We start from the raw sequence: 25,036 nt of genomic DNA on the forward strand, positions 1-25,036 counted from the left end.
ACAAAACAACAGTTCAGACTATCTGCACAGTTCCAGGCAGTTGTTTGTGATGTCACATCAGATGCTTTCAATAGTCTTGAAATCCAGTCTTGATAGAGGGTATAACACAGGATGTTTTAATGCAGAGGAGTCTAGAACTGAGATAAGATGTGGAAGAACAAAAGCAGATATTCTGCTTCCACATAGAATGACAAATTATGACTCTAGTCAGTCAAAGAACTCTCTGTAGTGAGGATGCTGGAAAATCTAGATACCGGGAACCTATACAGTGAGAACAGCTTACTCCCACAAAGGGCAAGAGTTAGTTATGAGGTGCTCCTAATACATTAATGGGTCTATTTCTCATTGGTCCAGAGTCTGAATTGGCCTTATTACATCATAATCAGGGGAATTGGAATATCATGCAACATGTGCAGACTAACATATATGTGATTAACTAAGCTATGTGAAACATTAGTGAGTACTAAGGCAGGCTGGAATGTCAAGAAGTTTATAATGTACCAGGAAAGACAAACAGAAAATTACAGTAAAATATATATGCTAGGATAGAGATATACTCAGGGTACTATGGGAAGATATAAGGAGTAATCAATTCTGTTTGTGCCATTTTAGGAAAGGCTTCCCAGATGAAGTACTCTCTCAGCCAGGTTTGCAGACCAGGAAAGGAGTCCTAAAGAAGGGATACTTTACAGATGTCATTCTAGGCAAAAGAGTGCAAATGGGGGCATCTGGGGGGCTCTGTGATCAGCTCAGGTCATGACCTCAGGGTTGTGAGGTCAAGCCTCACACCCCAGCTCCATGCTAGGCATGGAGTCTGCTTAAGATTCTCTCCCCCTTTCCCTTGGCCCCTTCCCCCTTCTAAAAGAGTCAAAATGTGCGAAGACCTGGGAAAACAAAAGAGGAAAATTAGCTAGAAATGAGATTGGGTAAAAAGCAGATATCAGATCTCAGAGAAACCTAATCCTTCTTTGGTTACCCCAATTTCATAGTTATGATCTCTGTACTCAAGTGTTATACTTGATAGAATGAGGAAATATCTGTACAAGATTACTTGTAAGCCATAATTAATGTTGTATTTCCCTGGAAGCTAAGCAACATTAACTATTTAATTAAATCTTGTAGACTTACTTTCCCAATGTTTGTAATCATTTTAAGGATTTTCCTGCAAAGTTGTATAACCAAAAGCTATACCATGTATGCATCTAACCAGCATTAAGGATTTGTAGGACAACAGATATTTTATATAATTAATTAGTAAGAAGTTAAAATGTTACTTGAGTGCTACTAAGAATATACGGTAATATTGGTAGTCAACATCTGTAATGTCTTACAGTTATTAATAGAATGACAAAATCATAACAAAACATAAATCCTCCTGGTCCAAACGAGAGCCATGCATTGTCCACATTGACCAAAAGAAAATCTGTGTTCATCTATTGAATTCCACAGAACAAATTATGTAATAAATAGTGTTCTGTGTTGTAAGCATTTCTGTCCCTCACTGAAATAAAGCTTTACTCATTCTTGGCAGGTTTTCCAGAGAATATTAACTAGAAGAGAGCCTTTTCTGTGAGACTTTCATTTCTGGCTGCTTCTACTTGATGCTGCTTTATTTTGATCTATTTGACCATAAATTCATTCCACTTCCTTTCAAAATCAATGCATTACACTTAGAAGAGCTAAAGGGATTTTGGATGATGACTTGCAAGATATATAGCTACTTTAGGCAATTAGGCACAGCTTTCTCCTGGATACTTTTCCCTCAACCCCATGCTAAAGCTAAAAGAGTGCCTTTTGGTTTACCTTAAAGTAACAATTAGTAAAAGTACTGGAGACTGCTTTCAAATTTCATACAAGTCCTATAAAATCAATCAAAAAGAAATATAAAACCCTACCAGAAATTAACAAGGAGCACTGAATCCATGGTAGAATTTTAAAATGTTTATAAAAACTACAATGATCAGACCAGGGGCACTTGGGTGGCTCAGTGGTTGAGTGTCTGCCTTTGGCTCAGGTCGTGATCCCAGGATCCTGGGATCAAGTCCCCAGGCTCCCCGGAGGAGGCTGCTTCTTCCTCTATGTCTCTGCCTCTCTGTGTGTGTCTCTCATGAATAAATACAAAATAAAAAATCTTTACAATGATTGGACTAGAATTCAAAACAATACTAAAATTCAACGAAGATTTCATCTCCTTAGTTAGAAAGGGGAAGTGATAAAAGGAAATCTTGGCTCATTCCTAGCCATGGTCTCTAACTTATTAGGAAGACAAAATTAGTTGGAGAATGAGAAAATCTGCATTAACTTTAAAAATAGTCAGTACAGAAAGTATAGGCTACCATATTATTGGAATTATTGCCAAATAATGTAGCAATAAGCCTTTTTTTAAAAAAGCAAACCCTTCTGGACATTCATGCGCCCCATGATTTTTTTATGGCTATTCTTTTAGTTTGCCAAAAATTAAAAACTGTTCTACCTCAATAGTCAACTTCCCACTCCTCCATTCAGCAGTCCCCTCTCATATGTGGTTTTTGCTTTCAACAGTTTCAGTTCTGCAGGCCAGAAGCAGATGCTCCTCCTGACACAGCGTCAGAAGGTCACTAGTAGCCTATGGCTGTGTTAGGATGCCTACGTCATTCCCCTCACTTCATCTCATCAGTGAAGTATTTTATCATCTCACATCATCAAAAGAAGGGTGAGTGCAATACAGTAAGATATTTTGAGAGAAACAGAGAGAGAAAGACCACATTCACAAAACTTGTACTACTGTATATTGTTATATTATTCTATTATTAGTTGTGATTGTTAATCTCTTATAATGCCTAATTATAAATTAAACTTTATGATAGGTATGTAGGTACAGGAAAAAACATAGTATATATAGGGTTAAGTACTGTCCACAGTTTCAGGTGACCACTGGAGGTCTTAGTATGTATCCCCCTGGATAAGTGGAGACTGCTGTATAAAGTTCTTCCTTCCAGCTTTCTAATTCGCTCAGTCACAAATATCATGTTCTGCAACATCATTCTGATCTCCTTGATGTGTTCCCCAAATCACATGCTTCTTCTAGACTTCACTTTCTTCCCTCTCCAGACTTCTCTGAAAAGCCTTATCTCATAAACCCAAGGAGGAGTTAAGTTTATCACACTCAGTATTTCCAGAATATCATGTGCAGTACCAGCCATAGCATTGTACTCATTGTACTAAAGTTTTTGTTTACATGTTTGACTTTTCATTATGCAGTGAATTCCTAGTTACTAGTATAGAAATAATTTAAATGAAATACAGTACACATTGAATAAGCAGAATGGAATCATGGCTTTTCATATGTATTTTTTCTTCTTTTTTTCATATGTATGTTAATTCCCAATTATCAACTGCATCACTTGGAGGACAAACATCACCAAACCTCAGGGGTTTTAATTTTTTTTTTAATTTTTTTTTTTATGATAGTCACAGAGAGAGAGAGAGAGTGAGAGAGAGAGAGAGAGAGAGAGGCAGAGGCAGAGACACAGGCAGAGGGAGAAGCAGGCTCCATGCACCGGGAGCCCGATGTGGGATTCGATCCCGGGTCTCCAGGATCGCGCCCTGGGCCAAAGGCAGGCGCCAAACCGCTGCGCCACCCAGGGATCCCAGGGGTTTTAATTTTAATCTGTAACTACATTATACTGTTAGTTTGAGACATCAATGATATCATCCCTGTAAAGTTTCCTAGAAAAAAAATATACTTAACTAATGCTACTGTCTTTTTATCTAATGAATGTAAGGATTTTCACTATATTATAAAATATATAAATATGGTATTACAGTAGGTTAAACACAATACACTATAGTTCATCCTGGGAGCCACTGAAAATCATTTAATAAACTTCAATGCATACTCCAATAAACACTTTCCAAAGATAGCAATAGAAAAACCATCTTTAAATACATTCTAAGCCTACAGCCAGTATAATAACGTGTGGTTGTAGGTTTAAACCAATGGAAACAAAAGGAAAAAAGTATGGCAATTGGTCATACTATTTATGATAAATGAGGCATCAAAGTCAATGATAAAAGAAAACATGTTAAATTTGAGATACTCAGCACTCTTCACACTCAAAAATAAATTCTGGGAAAATTAAAAAGTTGACTCTTTAAAATGTATCCAAAGAAAAACAAGAAGAAAGTGAATAGGGTATTTACTCAACTACTGGCTATTTACCTAACATCTGAGGTGAGTAAGCCATAGATGATGACACAAATGAGAAGACTGACAAATTTGGCTATATATAAATGCAAAACTTGACTATGTCAATACTTTCAAATAATGTAAAACAAACTGGAATAAAATAATTGCAGCAAAATCTAAACATAAAAATTTAAAAGATAAAGAGATGACTGACAAAAATATATGAGACAATTATTAACGTTAAAACTGCATTATAAAAAAAATAAAATAAAACTGCATTATAAAACATTATAAAATATGCCTATAGGTTTACTTAGGACAGTGTAATATAATGCACCCCCTAGATATTGAGAACTAGTCATGAACATGACATTTCCTTGTTTTCATTCATACTACTATTCAAAATCCCCATTTCCATTCTCTATACATAATATGGTCTCAGTGTGAAAGATATCCTATTTCTAAACTCTGTGATATTATAAAATTTGAAGATGTACTTTTTACACACAAAAAAAGCATTGTGAACATCAGCAAAAATGGTGAAGTAGGGACTTCCAAAATCCTCTCTTTGTTACAAGGAACAGGAAAAATTACAAAAATTGTCAGAATCAAATAATTCAGGACTCTGGAAATTAACCAAAGGCTTACAAAAATTGGGGAGGGTTTATTCAAGAAAAATGACTGATTCTTGATAAGAACAGCAATTTCTGTGGCATTTTAACTTGCCCCAGTCTCATTTCCCCTCTCAGGTTTCAGGGTAACCTTAAAAACCAACAGCCTACATTCATGGTGCAAACCAGCCGCCTAACAGCTGCCAGAGAGGAACAGAATAGGATTAGAACTCCTTCAGATCCTCATTTCCAGAGAATTGTCGTTATTTCAATTATCTGGCAGTTCCCTGGGAGAATTAATACCAATCCTTCAAAACGTCTTGCAAAAGTAAAAGAGAGGGGAATTTTGATATTTTCTTGATGCCAAAACCAAATAGATCACAAGAAAAAATAAAAACTATAGATCAATAATTCTTGCAAATACACATGCAAATATCCTTAACAAAACACTAGTAAGTTGAATCTAGCAATCTATAAAAAGGACGGAACACCAAGAAAATAGATATTATCCCAGAAAAGCAAAGTTGGTTCGACATATGAAACTCAATCAATATAATACCCCTTATTAATAGAATAAAGGAGAAAAAAACTACCTAATTACCTCAATAGACACAAATAAGCATCTGTGATTTAAAAAAAAGTAAAATATAAAGTAACTTCCACAACCTAATCAAGAACTTTGTGTAGAGAGAAGCTTTGTGTGAGGGAAAGGACACACACACACACACACACACACATATGAGTTTGTTGTGTTTATTTGAATTAGAGACCTTTGATTCCTATTGAAATTAAACTTCAAATGTTCAAATTAAGCATGAAGCTTTCTTAGCGGCTTGGGTAAAATGCTGTTTAAACTCCTTTCTCTTTTGAATAATAATGTTCTCCAAGAAATCTAATGACTAGAAGGTAAAGCCATGTAGCACAAATAGTAGAAGTCCTCATTTCCCTTGGTTAGACAAAGACCACCAGGAAATTATTCATGATTTCTTCTATGTCTTTTTCTCTTTCCCACCACCCAAAATCCATAAAATTGTTGAGTGTTCCACCGAAGAAAATATCAGCAGATTTTTGTTTGTTTGTTTTGTTTTGTTTTTTACTATATGCCCATAGGAAAAGACTTGGGGTCAGCTTGAAAGAAACTAAACTGTAAATTACATGGAAAACTCCAGGGTATATGGACTGTGGGACTATCTCAGGGGAACAGATCCAGGGTGTTTTTCAAAAGATACTACACATCGTATCAAACCATTCAGGTGTCAGGAGAATTTTCTCTAAGTCGATGGAATAGTATATTGTCAGAATAAGGAGCTTAAGGTTTTTTTTTTTTTTAGAATTTTCTTTTTTTTAAGATTTTATTTATTTATTCATGAGAGACACACACGGAGAGAGAGAGGTAGAGACACAGGCAGAGGGAGAAGCAGGCTCCATGCGGGGAGCCCGACATGGGACTCGATCCCGGGTCTCCAAGATCACACCCCGGGCTTCAGGCGGCGCGAAACCACTGTGCCAGGCTTAAGTTTAAATAAGAGGTGGGTTATTAGTTACCAGGCTTCTAGATCATTTAAGCTATTAGTAATCACAACCAGTGCATCAGGAACAGAAGATCAAGTTGGAAGAGGCCTTCATGAAGCAGCCTGCCCTCCAAAAGAAACCAGAACTTCGTGATACAGCAGTTAACCTTCACATGGGCAGGGAGGTTGAACATCCTGCATAGTGCTGCCAGGAAATCCCTATTTTATACTAAGGGGGCTGGCTGGTTGCATATGTAGGATGTCCCATCTCCCCGCCCACTTCATCGAGACGCATACCATAAACATCATCGCCTCACTGAAGAACCACAAAATCTGCGTGTCAAAGAAATACAGGTGCTGAGCTGTATGACTAGAAAGGCACTCTGACAAATGTGTTTAGTAGAGGATAGGGCACTGGATGTTATCACTTTGGCCTGTAAAATGCTCTGGGAGTGGATCTGTAAGCTCAGGGTCAAGGTCAAATCGATAGCTAAACTCAAGGTCAAGTTAATAGTAAATTTTTAAAATGCCTCAATGTCAGAAGCAAAAGATTTTGGAGCAGTAGTACAGGGAAGATCCAATAATTCTAAATCAAGTTCCTGTGGGTGGAAAGTCTAATTATCAGAGAAGAATCAAGTTTACAAAGGGGTGGGTATGATTCCAAGGGAGAAAGTTAGTGGCATATTCCTGAAAATATTTACAAGATATAACTGATGTCAGATGTAGTATCCAGTCATACCCAGGGAACTCTGTCAAAGGCAAAGGAATAGGAAATATCAAGAACAGGGCTGAATTTTCAAGAGTACAGGGGCAAGAATAAAATGGTAAGGCAAAATCCAGTCAATCCTATGGGCTGGACTCTTCTGCTCCTGGATTCTAGTGGGAAGATATAATCTCAGAATAAAGAGAAGTCATTTAAATGGAATAAATACAGCTTTATTTTCTTTATTTTTGAAAATGTACTGTTATATACTTAATTTCTCATTTTTCACTGTAAATTGCTGAAAATTTCACTATGGATCTGTACATGGGAAATACTGACCTATGGGAGACTTGCTGGGAAATAATTAGTTCTGTCAATAGTACCAACTCGAATGACAGCCTGGGATGCCATCTCAAAAGACTTTGGAGTCCTAAAAAGGGTTTAATTGCTATGCAGTCAAACCTAGGTTAAGTTTTCAATCAACCATCCCTGGCTTTGGCACTCTTTAATTAGTGGCAAGTGGGCCAATCTTAGTCTAAGAGAAAGGCTGACTCTGTTGAAGATTAAAAACATTTGTATCCTTTTTTTCCCTCAGCAGCACAGATTCTCCACTGGAACCCTGAATTCAGTGCATGGTTCAGAAATATGTGGTTTTACGTCTAAGGACCCAAAATGTGCATGCAAATTTATGGGCAAACTATTGTTTATAAAATTCCCTTATAATTGTCTATGGAGTCTATAGAGATATTCCCTCTTTCATCACTAGTATTGCTAGTTGTCTTCTACTTTTATTTCTCCCTCAATCTGCCTAGAAGTTTATCAATGTTATTGATCTTTTCAAAAAAACATTTCATTCCATTAAAAAATTTTTTTCTATTAGTCTTTTCTCAGTTTCAATGATATCTGTGGTTATATTTACAACTTTCTTTCTTCTGATACTTTCATTTTAATTTACCCTTCTTTGTCCAGGACTTTAAAATGGAAATTAATTCAGATCATGGTTTTGAGATTTTCTTCTTTTCTAAATTAAACCATTAATGTTGGAAATTTCCCTTTGAGCACTGTTTTAGCACCATTGCACAAATTTTCATATGTTTTATTTTAATTTTTATCTAGTTCAAATTATTTCTTCATTGAATTTGAGTCTTCCTCTTTGAAACATAAATAATGTAGAACTGTGTTGTTTAATTTCCAAATACCTGAACTTTTTCAAGATACCTTTTTGTTACTGGTTTTTAGGTTAATTATTTTAAGATCAGAGAGTAGACATTGCATTATAGCAACCATCTTAATTTCTTAAGATTTATTTTGTGGCCCAGCATATGGTCTTCTCTGCTCAATTTTTTGTGGGCTTTTGAAAAGCATGTGTATTCTTCTATTGTTGGATATAGAGTGCTTTATAAATGTCAATTTAGTCAAGTTCCTTGTTAGTGCTATTCAGTATTTACATCACTGGCAGTTTTCTGCCTACTTTTGTCAATTACTGAGGAAAGAAAGTTGAAATCTCAAAGTATAATTGTGATTATAATTTTGATTTCTTCTTTTTTTTCTTACCAGTTTTGCTTCATGAAATTTGAAGTACTATTATTAGATACATAAATGTTTAGGATTGTTATATACCCTTGATGAAGTGACATTATCATTGTAACATGGTCTTTGTTATTCCTAGTAATATTATTTGAAATGAAATTTACTTTGATATTAATACAACAGCTCCAATAGTCCTTTGATTCGTGTTTGCATTGAGTGTCTCTTTCTATCTTTTTATTGTATATTTATCTCTATCTCCATATTCAAACTTGTAGGGTTCCTTACAGACAGCATATAATTGGGTAATATTTATTTTTGTTTTTAATCCTACATGTCTGTCTCTTTAAATTGATACAATTTATATCATTTACATTTAGTGCAGGTATTGGTTAGTTTGGAACTATGTTTACTATGTTATTGTTTTCTATTTATTCCTTCTTTTCTTATTTCTGAATTATTTTGAGGTTTATGCATTTTATTTTAGTATTCCACTTTTATTGAACTATTGGATTTTTTTACTATATTTTTTGTACAGTTTTTTTAGTGATTGCTCTCTAAATTAAAATATACAGACCTGGGCAGCCCTGGTGGTCCAGCGGTTTAGCGCCGCCTTCAGCCCCGGGTGTGATCCTGGGGACCTGGGATCGAGTCCCCCGTTGGGCTCCCTGCATGGAGCCTGCTTCTCCCTCTGCCTGTGTCTGCCTCTCTCTCTCTCTCTCTCTCTCTCTTTCTCTCTCTCTGTGCCTCTCATGAATAAATAAAATAAAATTAAAAAATAATAATAAAATAAAATATACAGACCTAATATTTCACAATTTCCCTAGTTACTATTTTATCACTTCAAGTGAATACAAAGACCTATAACCATATAAATTCCTTTACTTTCCTCCTTTTTGTTTTAATTGTAATATGGGATACATCTATATACATGAAAAACATCCCAGACAACATTATAATTTTTGTTTTGAACCATTACATGCATTCTAAAGACCTAAGAAAATAAAAATAATCTATTATATTTCACAGATTATTTACCAATTCTGCTCTTCAGTCATTCATTCTTGAAGTTTACAAGTTTTCTTGTAGTATAATTTCTTTCTTTCTGAGGAACATCTTTTAGCATTTTTTAGAGCAAGCTTCCTGGCAGTCAGTTTTCGGTTTCACACTCATATGAAAATATCTTTATTTCACGGTCATTTTTTTAAAGATATTTCATTGAATGTAGCAGTCTGGATTATGATTATATCTAGCCTCCATTCTTTCTGATGAAAAATCTGAAGTTGTTCAAGCCATTGTTCCCTATAAAGAGTCATTTTCTCAGTTGCTTCAGGGTGTTTTCCTTATTCTTCTGTTTTCACCAGATTATGATGTATCTAGGCATGATTATCTTTGAGTTTAACCATTTGGGTTTTGCAGAATGTCTTAAATCGGTCAATTTGTTTTTCATCAAATATGAGAGTTAAACCATTATTTCTTCAAATCTCTTTTCTGTATCAATTTTTCCCCTCCTCAGATTCCAGTGGCCCAAATGTTACACATCTACATATTATTCCATAGATCCCTATTATATTCATTCATTATTATACTCATTTGGATAAATTTTTATTGATCTATATTCAGTTTTAATGACTCTTCATCTGTGTCATCTCCATTCTTTTATTATGACCATTCAGTGATTTTCTTCTTTCAGATGTTATATATTTTTTCAACTCTAAATTCTCCATTTGGTACTTTTTTATAAGTTCTACTTCTTATTTGAGATGTCCTTTTTCTATTTATTTCAAGAGCTTCCACCTTTCCTTCCTTGAGTATGGTTATGGTAACTGCTTTGAAGACTTTATTTGTAAATTTCTCTTGTTCAATTTATGAATTTAATGTAATTGAAATGTATTTGTTGCATTATTATTTATAATATTTGTTAATGGTTTTCAGTAAATTATAAAATTTAAGGGGATTCCTTTCATCATCATATAATTAACATTTTAATTAGGAATAGCTTTTGCATTTTATCAAACTATTCTTCAATATTAAAAGATCATAAAATGTCTTTACAAAATGTTAGTATAAGGTATTACATGGGCAGATTTTTATGATATTGAATTATTCTTGCATTCCTGAAATAGTTTTTGTTTTTACACAATGTATTATCCTTTTGACACTTTGCTAAATTCTATTTGTTAATGTTTTGTTTGTAACTTTGAATCTATGTTGATGAATGTTATTTGTCTCTAGTCTCATTTTTTTCAGTGTTTTATAGGTTTTGATATTCACATTATATTGTTTTATGAAATGAATTATGGAAACTTTTAAACTTTTCTATGGTCCTTCATCTTTTCATACATGTTAACTTAATGAGATTACTTACCATCTTAATTTCTTTTCTAGGTTTGAGATTATTTCTTTTTTGTTTACTCTCTTATATAAAAGGCAAATGCATAAAGCAGTACTTATAAATTTATGTTAATGGTTCCATAATGTGCAAAGATGTAATTTGTGACAAGAACAAAGACAGAAAGATATTAACAGAGCAAAAATTTGTATACTACCGAAACAAAATTAGTATTAATTAAAACTTGGGGGCGGCCCAGGTGGCTCAGCAGTTTAGCGTCGCCTTCAGCCCAAAGCCTGATCCTGGAGACCCGGGATCAAGTCCCGCATTGGGCTCCCTGCATGGAGCCTGTTTCTCCTTCTGCCTGTGTCTCTGCCTCTCTCTCTCTCTCTCTCTCTCCCTCTCTTTCTCTCTGTGTGTCTCTCATGAATAAATAAAAAAAATCTTTAAAAAAATAATTAAAACTTGGTTGTTATAAAACCAAAAAACAAATGGTGGAACAAATGGTGGAAATAATTCCTTCCATAGATGTAATTATTTTAAATATACATGGACTAAACTGTTCAATTAAAAAACAAAGATTACTGAGGGAGATGCTTGATGGGATGAGCACTGGGTGTTATATGTTGGCAAATTGAACTCCAATAAAAAAATATACAAAAAATAAAATAAAATAAAAGGCAAAGATTAGCAGAATTGTTTATATGATGCCAGAATGGATTTAAGAAGAGCCCTCTCGAATAGAAGGGAAGGGAGAAGAAATGGGTAGGAAATATCAGAAAGGGAGACAGAACATAAAGACTCCTAACTCTGGGAAACAAACTAGGGGTGGTGGAAGGGGAGGAGGGTGGGGGGTGGGGGTGAATAGGTGATGGGCACTGAGGGGGGCACTTGACGGTATAAGCACTGGGTGTTATTCTGTATGTTGGCAAATTGAACACCAATAAAAAATAAATTTATTATTAAAAAAAGAAGAAGAGCAGCCCTCTCCACTTGATGGGATGAACACTGGGTGTTATACTCTATGTTGGTAAATCGAACTTCAATTAAAAAAAAAATTAAGAAATCTAAAAAAAAAAAAACCGTAAAAAAAGAGCCCTCCTTTGTATGCTGTCAATAAGAGACTCATTTTAGATTCAAAGTCACAAATAGGTTAAAGTAAAAGATGGAAAAGATATCCCATGCAAATAGTAACCAATAAAAGCTGAGGTGGCTATATTGGCATCAGACAAAATAGAACTTAAGACAAAAATTGTTATGAGAGATAAAGAAGGACATTATAAATTAATAAAGTGTCAAAGTATCAGGAAGATATAATAATTTCAAATATATATGCATACAACAACAGAGACCAAAACATATAGGAAGTGAAACTGACAAAAATGAAGAGAGAAAAAGATCTAAAATAATACTTGGAGACAGGAATATCCCATTTTCAATAATGAATAGAACTAAACAGAAGATAAATATGAAAATAGAGAATTTAAACAATACTATGAGTCAACTAATCCCATCAAACATATAATAGAGCAGCCTATGCAACAATAGCAGAAAAAACATTTTTCTCAACTGCACATGAAACATTTGCTGTGATAGATCATATACCAGACCTCAAAACAAGCATTAAAATTTTTAAATATCAGTATTCAAAGGATCTTCTCCAAAATGAAACTAGAAATCAATAACAGAAGAAACTGACAAATTCACAAATATGTGGAAATTAAACACCGCAATCACTATTAAACAACCAATAGATCAAAGAAGAAATTACAAGTGAAATGGGAAAATATTTTGAGAAAAGTGAAATAAAAACTTATCAAAACTGATGGGATGCAGCAAACATAGTGCTCTGACAAAAATTTATAGCCGTAAATGCCTACATTTTAAAAGAAGAGATATCCCAAATCAAAGACCTAACTCAAGATCTTGAGAAACTAGAGAAGAATAAACTTAACCCAAACTATCAAAAGAAAGAAAATGGTAAAGATTAAAATGGAGATAAACAAAATAAAGAATAGAAAAAAACAAAAACAAGAAAGTCCAGGACCACATGGCTTCACTGGCAAATTTTACCAAACATTTAAAGAATGAACACCAATTCTTATCAAATTCCTACAAAATAGGTGAGAGAACACTTTGTAACTCATTCAATGAGACCAGCATTACCCAGATACCAAAGCCAGATAATGACATTACAAGAAAAGACAAGTATAGAACAATATTACTAATAAATATAGATGCAAAAATTCTCAACAAAATACTAGCAAATTAAATATAACATCATAGTACACACCATACCCAAATGAGATTTATCACAGGAATGCAACGATGGTTCAACATGTAAAAATCAACTAATGGAATCACATCACATTAATAGAATTAAGGTAAGAAAACCACAAAATCAATTCAATTGATTCAAAAAATGTATTTGACAAAAATCCATCACTCTTTTATGATAAGAACACTCAATAAACTATAAATAGAAGGAAACTTCAACATGATAAAAGGTATTTATGAAAAATCCACAGCTAACATTCTACTTACTAGTGAAAATGAAAAATTTTCTTTTAAGATCAGGAAAAAGACAAAATGGCTGTTTTTACTTCTTCCATTCAACATTGTACTGGAAATTTTATATAGATCAATTAAGCAAGAAAGAAAATAAAAGGCAAGGGAAAATTAGAAAAGTTAAATTATCTCTATTCAAAGATGACTGGATCCTGTAAACAGAAAATCCTAAAGAATCCACACACACAACAATATATCTAATAAATGAATTCAGCAAAATTGCAGGATACAAGATTAACACCTGAAAAGCAGTTATAGTTCTACATACTAGCTATGAACTGTCCATAAAGGAAATTTTTTAAATGATTCTATTCACAAGAGCATAAAAAAAAACCTCAATTAATAAGAGCTTTAGCCAAAAAAGGAATAAAGTACTGATACATGGTACAAAATGGATGAACCTCAAAGATAATATGTTAGTGAAAGAAGCCAGGCACTTATTGCATGATTCCATTTATATAAAATATCCTGATTAGTTAAATCCATAGAGACAAAAACAGATTAAAATTTTTCAGGGTCTGGAGGAGGGGAGAATGGGGAGTGACTGCTTAATGAATAGTGGTTTCCTTTTGGAATGATGAAATGTTTTGTAACTAGAAAGAAGTGATGGTCGTATAGTATTGTGAATGTACTAAATGCCACAGGACTATACACTTTTAAATGATTAATTTTATGTTATGTAAATTTTATCTCAATAAGAAATAGTGTATGTAACACTGAAGGCATTATCATCATCGTCATCATCATTACTTGGAAAATAATGTTTCTCAAATTTCACTTTCTTTAAAAAGCTTAGATTATGAGAGGAAAATAATAAATAGGCTAAAATGTAGAACTAGATGGTATAATTTGGATACTATGTTCTTGTCTTCTCTCTTTTCTCTTTCAGATTATGTCTGGCCACTACCTAGATATTTGTGCCCCGTCTGGATTTCTTTGGATGTTTTATTTTCTACAGCGTCCATCATGCACCTCTGCGCTATCTCGCTGGATCGGTATGTAGCAATACGTAATCCTATTGAGCACAGCCGTTTCAATTCGCGGACTAAGGCCATCATGAAGATTGCTATTGTTTGGGCAATTTCGATAGGTAAATAACGTTCTTGGCCATTAGAATTGCAGCGGCTATGCTCAATACTTTCGGATTATGTACTGTGAACAACGTACAGACGTCGACTGGTAACATTTGCGTTTAATCGGGATTCTATTTAAGAATTATTCTTAACCTATTTATCTGATATTTAGGTTAACAATAATGAAAGAAATGTATGTTAATATGTATATGTAAGGTTTCTATTTATGCTGCTAAATTATTTTAAGCATCAATATGCCAATGAATTCTGCAACACAGATACAAAATCTTTGAGATATTTAAAACGATTTGAAGATAAAGATATATGGTAGTCTAAATTTTTTAAATATAGAATTAAAAAATATAAATCTATCACAGAATATTAATCTTAATATTTTTATTCTAATTTCATATCTTCTTGAATGGAAAAGTATATAGTGTCATGTGACTCTTCATGAAGTAAACATGACTAAATTTGTGCTATTAATTGACCTCAAATACACTATTTTGCCTCCGGTTTTAAATATCTCCTTAGGTTCTGCTTATACAATAAGAGAAAAAAATCCATTTTTAAAAAGATTTGGGGGAGATTGAAGGGAGAGAAATGGTCATCTTATTGTTTGTGATGGAGATATTCACAAATGTCTTAACAATACTAAGATTCAAGTCACAAAACTTAACCAGTTGGAATGTAAGGGCTTTGACAGGTTTTTTTTTTTCCCTTTGTTTCCTCCTCTTCCAGCTGGAACTTATATTTAGCATCTCACTAAATAATTCCTCCTCATAGCTATGCTTCTATAAAAGGTTCTGGTAAAGTTTGCAAGGAGATCAAGACATCTATACAGTCTTCACTGATATCATCTAAAGATTTTGACTCTGAGTTTACTGATAAAATAAATTTAAGTTTTAAGATTGTTCTATTGTTGGTGAACATACACAAACAACACACACCTTTAGATAAAAAGCAATAAAACTTCACCCAGACAAAAAAGGGGATCTATTTACACAATTTCACCTACATACTCAAGGGCTCACAGATTTTACTTCCTTCACTCCAAAGAGCTCATCTAAAAAGATGCCAGTTCTTATGGTGCTTACAAAGGAAATATAGAGGGCAGCCCCGGTGGCGCAGTGGTTTAGCACCGCCTGCGGCCTGGGGTGTGATCCTGGAGACCTGGGATGGAGTCCCCGTCAGGCTCCCTGCAAGGAGTCTGCTTCTCCCTCTGCCTGTGTCTCTGCCCCTCTCTCTCTGTCTCTATGAATAAATAAAAATCTTTAAAAAAAATTCTCATTAAAAAAAAAAAGGAAATATAGAGCTAAATTAAATTAGACTACTAGAGCCATCAGCTTCTAACAATGACAGATGGGCAATCTGCAATGATGTTTGTGTTAAAGCCAACAAAAAAGTATAGAAAAAATACTATCATCATTGAGAAGCTAATAAGACAGCAAAGGATCCAGAAAAAGACAGAAATATAGGAAGAATGACTATGACTTTTGGGTCACTTTTGCCAAGGATGCATTTGCAAACCTGAATATGGGACAGAAGGTTGAGAAGCTCATTTTACATTCTCACAAGCAAAGGTCTAAAGCAGGAATGCAGAGTATGGCATGGGTCAACCAACTTGAGTTTATTTTTTGGTCACCAAAGGCCTGTACACTAGAAATAAGGATGGACCACTCTTCAATGAAATTCAGGCCACGATTAAGTTATGTGTGTAACCAATAAAAATCTGAAGCTTGAAAATTGGGTTAAGGTGATTTCATATTTTTCAAGTTTCTAATTTCTCTAACATAAGCAAAAGATTCATTGTACACTTCAAATTATTTCCTTTAATAATTTTTAATTGCAGTAGCTAGAATACAATGATAAACAGACACATTAAGAGACAAAACAACATGAATCATAACAGAAGATAATACAAATGAACTCACTGACACTCAAGATAGTGGAATTACCAGACATAGACTTTAAAGAATTATTTGTATTCTGCATGTGAAAATTATAAGCTGAATTTAAATATTTCAATTTTTTTATTTTTAATTTTTATTTATTTATGATAGAGAGAGAGAGAGAGAGAGAGGCAGAGACACAGGCAGAGGGAGAAGCAGGCTCCATGCACCAGGAGCCCGACGTGGGACTTGATCCCAGGTCTCCAGGATCGCACCCTGGGCCAAAGGCAGGCGCTAAACCGCTGCACCACCCAGGGATCCCTGAATTTAAATATTTCAGCAGGAAACTACAAACAGGGACATTTAAGATTTGAGAAGCAGCTGGAAAATTTGGAGCTTAGGCATAACACAAAATCCAAGAATTCAAAGCCAGTTTAGACATAACTAAAAAGAGCATTACTGGAGATTGATTAGAAGAAACAGTGATGAATGAAGCAAGGAGAATTGGAAGGATACAAAAGAGAGAAGAAAGAGTAAGATGAGACATATAGCCTGGGTGGTGCAGTGTTAAGCATCCAACTCTTTGTTTCAGCTCAGGTCATGATCTCAGGTTGAGACAAGCCTCACATCAGGCTCTACGCTCAGCACAAAGTCTGTTTAAGTTTCTCTTCTCCCTTTGCCCCTCCCCCCATGCACTCATGCTTTCTGTCTCTCAAATAAATAAATAAATCTTAAGAACAAAATAAAGTGAGAGAATTTTTACAAGGTGAGTGAAGAATGTCAGAAAAGCAATATTTGAAGAAATAATGGCCTTTGGATCTGATGAAAGATGCTGATTCTCACATTGAAAGAGCTCAACAGACCTCAAGCAGAATGAATAAGAAATCAACATTTAGACCCCTCATAACATTTCATTAAAAAAAAGAAAAAAATCAATTTTAAAGAGATAGAGATGAACTTCAATAGAACAATGATAAGATAGATGAATGGCTTCTCAACAGCAACAATGAAAGCGAGGTGACAGTGTCAATGTGCTGATAAAAAGTGAATGCTAAATTAAAGCCATATAGTCAGCAAAATTATACCTCAGGAATTGAAGTGAAATGAGGACTTTATTGGGCCAAAAAAAGCCAAGAGAACACAATAAAAATAGACTCCTACTTAAGAAAATCCTAAAGGATGTTCTTAAAACAAAAGAAAATGGCCACAGATGGAAGATTGGATATGCAAGAAACAGGAACAGTGAAAAACGACACATGTGGAATTACTGTGTTGTACATCTAAAACAAATGTAACATTGTGTCAACTATACGCAAAGTTTATTTTTTAAATGAATCGCCGAAAAAGAAAATGATAAATGTATCGTTAAATATGAATAAATATGAATAAACATTGATTGTATAAAATAATATTTATCAAAATTGACCATATAAATCAATTCTCTATAAATTTCAAAGTGTTGGAATCGTAAAGTGCATATTCTTTGGCTGAAATTCAAATGAGACAGAAATGTTTATCAAAAGATAACTAGAAAATCTCCATATATTTGGAAATTAAGAAATTACTTTCCAACAAGCTTTGATCCAATAGATTTCAAATCCATTGATAATTCTTCATTTATTATTTAAATAATTTATTATTATATGATTATAAAATTATAGTTTTTCTTACTTTATCATTCTTCCTTTATTAGTTAACATTATACTGTAAGGAAGAATTTTCCCCTCCCACCCTTTGTCATTTATTTATTCATATTGGTAAAAACTTTTGCCGTAATCAATATAACTTAAGTCATTACTGTACTTAATTATTTTTTATGCTCAATTGTCCTAGATTATTTCATGAGAACTCCTCTTAATATGTACCATCAGTTTTTGAGCACTTACTTTCTGGCATGAATTATGCCAGATTCACCTTTTACTTTCCATGCCCCAGTTCTGAAATCAGTAGTCTCATAAAAGGAAACTTTGTTCTTTTTAGTGGTCTATTATTTTATAAAACCAGATATGGAATCTAGGTATGCTCATTGCTACTCGGACATTTTTGCTCCTATATGTCTATGCCTTTAATCCCAATCCAGTAATGCAAGATTCTTCTGACACTTTCCTAATTCCTTATTATTCCTCATTTTTGTCACAATAAGCAACTTGGTCTGCAAATGCATCTATTTATTATTTCATTTATTTATTTAATTTCTTAATTATATTTTTAAAAATCCTACTATACAACAAATTCATTTCAGAATATCTAGCCTCATATCAGTACAATAAGTAAAATGCTATTATAAAATTGTTATTACAATTTTTTTTGTCTTTAGAATGTTTCCCACCAAGTGTATGTAACCAAAGCATTGTGTTCAAAATGCTAGGATTCATTTGAATTTTTTTCTTCTGTTGGTTCTGTTACCAATTGTTCATAGTTAGGGATTTTTTGGTTTCTGTATACACTCAATATTGATGTACCCCACATTGTTGACTTTATTTTTAATGTGTAAAACCTGTTCCATACCATATGATTTCACTCATATGAAATCATGTAAATCACTCATGTAAAACATGTTCCATACCATATGATTTCACTCATATGTGGAATTTAAGAAACAAAACAAACAAAGGTAGAAACAAACAAGCAAAGGTAGAAAATGAAAGAGAGAGCTAAAGCAAGAAACAGACTTTTAAGTATATAGAACAATCTGAGGGTTACTAGAGGGGAGGGCCAAGGGACAATGGGTTGAATAGGTGTTGGAAATTAAGGAGTGTATTTGTGATAAGCACAAGGTGACATATGGAACTGTGGAATCATTATATTGTATGCCTGAAACTAATATAATACTGTATGTTAACTAACTAGAATTAAAATAACACAAATATATATCATGTTCCAAAAGTCAAAGCTACACAAATATCAGAGATATGTCAGGCTTTCTTCTATCTATTGGTTAACCCACTCACTAATTTCTGAAGTATATTGCTGGAGATTATTTTTGCAAAAAAAAAAAAAAACCTCACACATATATTGTTTATCTTTTCTTAGATAAAAGATAAAATACTACATACATGTTAACACATTGACATTTTTCACTTGATAGTATGTCCTGGAACCACTCTATATCAACTCATAGCAAGATGGTAGATGTAAACTGAAATATTATGTATATGGCCAGAACATTGCATTTAAAAGCCAAATTTCTTCTATTTTTCACACCTGCTAGTTCTACACTGGATAGGTACATCATAATTTGTTTAACCAATCTCCTGTGTGGTATGAGCATTTGAAGTTGTTTCTCATATCTTGCAATTACTGAGAATTCCACCAAAAATAATCATTTGCATATCACTCTGCATACTTCTCACTCTGTATATGTTTCATACTTTTGGAAATTTAGTTTCAACAAAAATTCCTAACAAAAATTCCTAATTTACCAAGAGGTAAATGTATACATAACAATTAGTAAGGGGTTGAGCCATTTTTCATTCCTACTAGCAATGTAAGAGTCCCCGTTTCCCCAAAGCCTTGATAAAAAGTGTATTTTCAAACTTTTAAAATTTTGCCAATCCAATAGGTGCAAAATATCAACTTAGTTTCATTTTGCATCTACTTTATCATGAAAGAAATTGAGCTTGTTTTCTTATGTTTAAAATGCCATTGGTAAATTAGTTTTTTTTTGTTTTTTTTTTTGCTAAATTAGTTTTATGCAAAGTGTACCTTTTGCTAATTTTTCTGTTTTTTAATCGTTTTGTTTCTCAATTTCAATCTCTTGATACATCACATATAATAAACATTTTACATGTTATAAGTGAAACTATTTTTTACTGTGTTTACTATTTGCTATCACTTATGATGCATCTGCCATGCAGAATTGTTCATTTTTGCAGTTCATTTTATCACTAAGATTTCATTTCCATGTTGAGTGACTGTATAAATTCTTGCCCCACACTCAGGTTAGATAGTAAATCACACATATCTTACTCATTGTTTACATTAGGTCTCCAATACATTTGGAGTTTATTTTTTGTGTGTGGAATTTATTTTGTACGTGCGATATGCATTCGATTTTATCTTTTTCTGAATAATCATTCAGTTGCTTCATGCTGTTTATTTAAAAGGTTTATGTAGTCTGTAACTTACAATGCCACCTGTATAGTATATTAAACTATCTTCCATATCTGGGCTTATTTTTAAAGTTTATGTTGTATTCCAATAGTTTGTCCATTCATGTGCCAATTCCCCACTGTTTTAATTATGAAGATTCCATAATAAATATTGTCAACCCATATGGTTCATCTTCACTCATAACTCTTATCTTTTAGAGCTTGCCTAGATATTCTGGAATGTTTAATTTTCCTTATGAGCTTTTACATTAAATTTCCTATTCCCATTTCAAAATCCTGTTCGTATTTTGATAGGGGTGTCTTTAAATTTATGAAATAATCTAGAAAGAAGGTAACTGAATTCTAAAAAAAAAAATACTTTCTTTAATTTATTTACTAATTTAAATTATGGCCAGTCTGTAACTTAAACTTTACAGCCAAGTTTATCATATGGTCACTTTAATGTCTTCCTTATTGCCATTTATATTTCATCTCACAAGAATTAATTTTGTAGGGCAGCCCAGGGGGCTTAGCGGTTTAGCACCGCCTTTGGCCCAGGATGTGATCCTGGAGACCTGGGATTGAGTCCCACGTCGGGCTCCCAGCATGGAGCCTGCTTCTCCCTCTGCCTGTGTCTCTGCCTCTCTCTCTGTGTCTCTCATGAATAAATAAATAAAATCTTTTAAAAAAAGAATTAATTTTGTAGCTCTATCACTCTACTGAAGCTGTTCTCTGCAAATTCATTAGTGACTTCTTAATTATCTAATTCATCAGTTCTCAAACTTTTTGATCTCAAGATATCTTTACACATTTGAACTATTGAAGGCTATAATTTATATATAGAGATAAAGAGATATATATATTTAACTATAAACTAGATATAATTTATTATATCTATATATATAGTTTATAGTTTATTTAAACTATATATATATCTCAATATTTATTGTCCTAGAAATTAAAATTGAGACTTTTTAATGTATGGATTTATTTAAAAACCAAGAAACCTATTATATGGTAATATAAATAACATAGCTCTTTGAAAAATAGCTGCATTTTCCAAAAAAAAAAAAAAAATGAAGTTAGTGAAGAGTGACATTGTCTTAGCCTTTAAAAATCTCTTTATCGTCTGACTTCATAGAAGACAGCAAGATTCTCTGCTTCTGCATCTAATCTGTCTCAGTGCGTTGCTTTGGTTGAATTATGTGAAGAAAAAACATATCCTCATATAGATAGGTAGCTTCAATACAAGAAAGTATTTTAATAATGTTTTCAGATAACATTGGACATTTCCTTTGATACTCACTGAAACCCAGTATGTTTTTTAGTTTCCTTTTTTTGTTTTTTTTTTGTTTTGTTTTTTTGTTTTTTTTTTATTTAAGAAATATGAATTTATGTTTTTATTTCACTTAGCATAACATCTTCCAGGTACATGAACAAATTTTTTTAATTAATTTTTATTGGTGTTCAATTTACCAACATACAGAAAAACACCCAGTGCTCATCCCGTCAAGTGTCCACCTCAGTGCCCGTCACCCATTCCCCTCCAACACCCGCCCTTCTCCCCTTCCACCACCCCTAGTTCGTTTCCCCAAGTTAGGAGTCTTTATGTTCTGTCTCCCTTCCTGATATTTCCCAACATTTCTTTTCCCTTCCTTTATATTCCCTTTCACTATTATTCATATTCCCCAAATGAATGAGAACATACACTGTTTGTCCTTCTCCGATTGACTTATTTCACTCAGCATAATACCCTCCAGTTCCATCCACGTTGAAGCAAATGGTGGGTATTTGTCGTTTCTAATGGCTGAGTAATATTCCATTGTATACATAAACCACATCTTCTTTATCCATTCATCTTTCGATGGACACCGAGGCTCCTTCCACAGTTTGGCTATTGTGGCCAGAACTATGTTGAACAGCAGTGGTGAGAGTGGACATCCCTGTCTTGTTCCTGATCTTAGGGGAAAGGCTCCCAGTGCTTCCCCATTGAGAATGATATTTGCTGTGGGCTTTTCGTAAATGGCCTTTAAGATGTCGAGGAAAGTTCCCTCTATCCCAACACTCTGAAGGGTTTTGATCAGGAATGGATGCTGTATTTTGTCAAATGCTTTCTCTGCATCTAATGAGAGTATCATATGGTTCTTGGTTTTTCTCTTGCTGATATGATGAATAACATTGATTGTTTTACAAGTGTTGAACCAGCCTTGTGTCCCAGGGATAAATCCTACTTGGTCATGGTGAATAATTTTCCTAATGTGTTGTTGGATCCTATTGGCTAGTATCTTGTTGAGAATTTTTGCATCCATGTTCATCAGGGATATTGGTCTGTAATTCTCCTTTTTGGTGGGGTCTTTGTCTGGTTTCGGAATTAAGGTGATGCTGGCCTCATAGAACGAATTTGGAAGTACTCCATCTCTTTCTATCTTTCCAAACAGCTTTAGTAGAATAGGTATGATTTCTTCTTTAAACGTTTGATAGAATTCCCCTGGGAAGCCATCTGGCCCTGGACTCTTGCGTCTTGGGAGGTTTTTGATGACTGCTTCAATTTCCTCCCTGGTTATTGGCCTGTTCAGGTTTTCTATTTCTTCCTGCTCCAGTTTTGGTAGTTTGTGGCTTTCCAGGAATGCGTCCATTTCTTCTAGATTTCCTAATTTATTGGCGTAGAGCTGTTCATAATATGTTTTTAAAATCGTTTGTATTTCCTTGGTGTTGGTAGTGATCTCTCCTTTCTCATTCATGATTTTATTAATTTGAGTCTTCTCTCTCTTCTTTTTAATAAGGTTGGCTAATGGTTTATCTATCTTATTAATTCTTTCAAAGAACCAACTCCTGGTTCTGTTGATCTGTTCCACAGTTCTTTTGGTCTCGATATCATTGAGTTCTGCTCGAATTTTAATTAACTCTCTTCTTCTGCTGGGGGTGGGGTCTATTTGTTGCTTTTTCTCTAGTTCCTTTATGTGTAAGGTGAGCTTTTGAATTTGAGATCTTTCCAGTTTTTGAATGGATGCTTGTATTGCGATGTATTTCCCCCTCAGGACTGCTTTTGCCGCATCCCAAAGATTTTGAACGGTTGTATCTTCATTCTCATTAGTTTCCATGAATCTTTTTAATTCTTCCTTAATTTCTTGGTTGACCTTTTCATCTTTTAGCAGGATGGTCCTTAACCTCCACGTGTTTGTGGTCCTTCCAAACTTCTTGTTGTGATTAAGTTCTAATTTCAAGGCATTATGGTCTGAGAATATACAGGGGACTATCCCGATCTTTTGGTATCGGTTCAGACCCGATTTGTGACCCAGTATGTGGTCTATTCTGGAGAAAGTTCCATGTGCACTTGAGAAGAATGTGTATTCAGTTGAGTTTGGATGTAAAGTTCTGTAGATATCTGTGAAATCCATCTGGTCCAGTGTATCATTTAAAGCTCTCGTTTCTTTGGAGATGTTGTGCTTAGAAGACCTATCGAGGGTAGAAAGAGCTAGATTGAAGTCACCAAGTATAAGTGTATTATTATCAAGGTATTTCTTCAGTTTGGTTATTAATTGGTTTAAATATTTGGCAGCTCCCACATTCGGGGCATATATATTGAGGATTGTCAAGTCCTCTTGTTGGATAGATCCTTTGAGTATGAGATAGTGTCCCTCTTCATCTCTCACTATAGTCTTTGGGGTAAATTTTAATTTATCTGATATAAGGATGGCAACCCCTGCTTTCTTTTGAGGACCATTTGAATGGTAAATGGTTCTCCAACCTTTTATTTTCAGGTTGTAGGTGTCCTTCTGTCTAAAATGAGTCTCTTGTAGACAGCAAATAGATGGGTCCTGCTTTTTAATCCAGTCTGAAACCCTGCGCCTTTTGATGGGGTCATTAAGCCCGTTCCCGTTCAGAGTTACTATTGATAGATATGAGTTTAGTGTCATCATATCTATTCAGTCCTTGTTTTTGTGGATTGTTCCACTGAACTTCTTCTTAAAGGGGAATTTTAAGAGTCCCCCTTAAAATTTCTTGCAGAGCTGGTTTGGAGGTTACATATTCTTTCAGTTGCTGCCTGTCTTGGAAGCTCTTTATCTCTCCTTCCATTTTGAATGAAAGCCTTGCTGGATAAAGTATTCTTGGTTGCATGTTCTTTTCATTTAGGACCCTGAATATATCCTGCCAGCCCTTTCTGGCCTGCCAGGTCTCTGTGGAGAGGTCTGCTGTTACCCTAATATTCCTCCCCATAAAAGTCAGGGACTTTTTTTCTCTTGCTGCTTTAAGGATCTTCTCCTTATCTTTGGAATTTGCAAGCTTCACTATTAAATGTCGAGGTGTTGAACGGTTTTTGTTGATTTTAGGGGGGGATCTCTCTATTTCCTGGATCTGAATGCCTGTTTCCCTTCCCAGGTTCGGAAAGTTTTCAGCTAGGATTTGTTCAAATACATATTCTGGCCCTCTGGCCCTTTCGGCGCCCTCAGGAACCCCAATTAAACGCAGGTTTTTCTTCCTCAGGCTGTCATTTATTTCCCTTAACCTATCCTCATGGTCTTTTAATTGCTTGTCTCTTTTTTCCTCAGTTTCCCTCTT

The 25,036-nt window shown here is 34.1% G+C and overlaps 1 protein-coding gene across 4 annotated transcripts in view; it reads left to right on the top strand.

Annotated features, from left to right (window-relative positions):
- HTR2C (5-hydroxytryptamine receptor 2C) overlaps positions 1-25,036 on the top strand; it is a 307,776-nt gene that overhangs the window by 207,866 nt on the left and 74,874 nt on the right. For 3 of the 4 annotated variants that reach the window (XM_025983878.2, XM_072744528.1, XM_072744529.1), the window contains exon 5: positions 14,310-14,510. In XM_025983878.2, coding sequence (XP_025839663.1) covers positions 14,310-14,510 — 201 coding nt within the window. The remainder of the gene's footprint in view (positions 1-14,309; positions 14,511-25,036) is intronic. The other variant, XM_072744530.1, reaches the window with a different exon arrangement.

The sequence above is a fragment of the Vulpes vulpes genome, chromosome X, assembly GCF_048418805.1.
Source record: "Vulpes vulpes isolate BD-2025 chromosome X, VulVul3, whole genome shotgun sequence".
NCBI classification, from domain to species: domain Eukaryota; kingdom Metazoa; phylum Chordata; class Mammalia; order Carnivora; family Canidae; genus Vulpes; species Vulpes vulpes.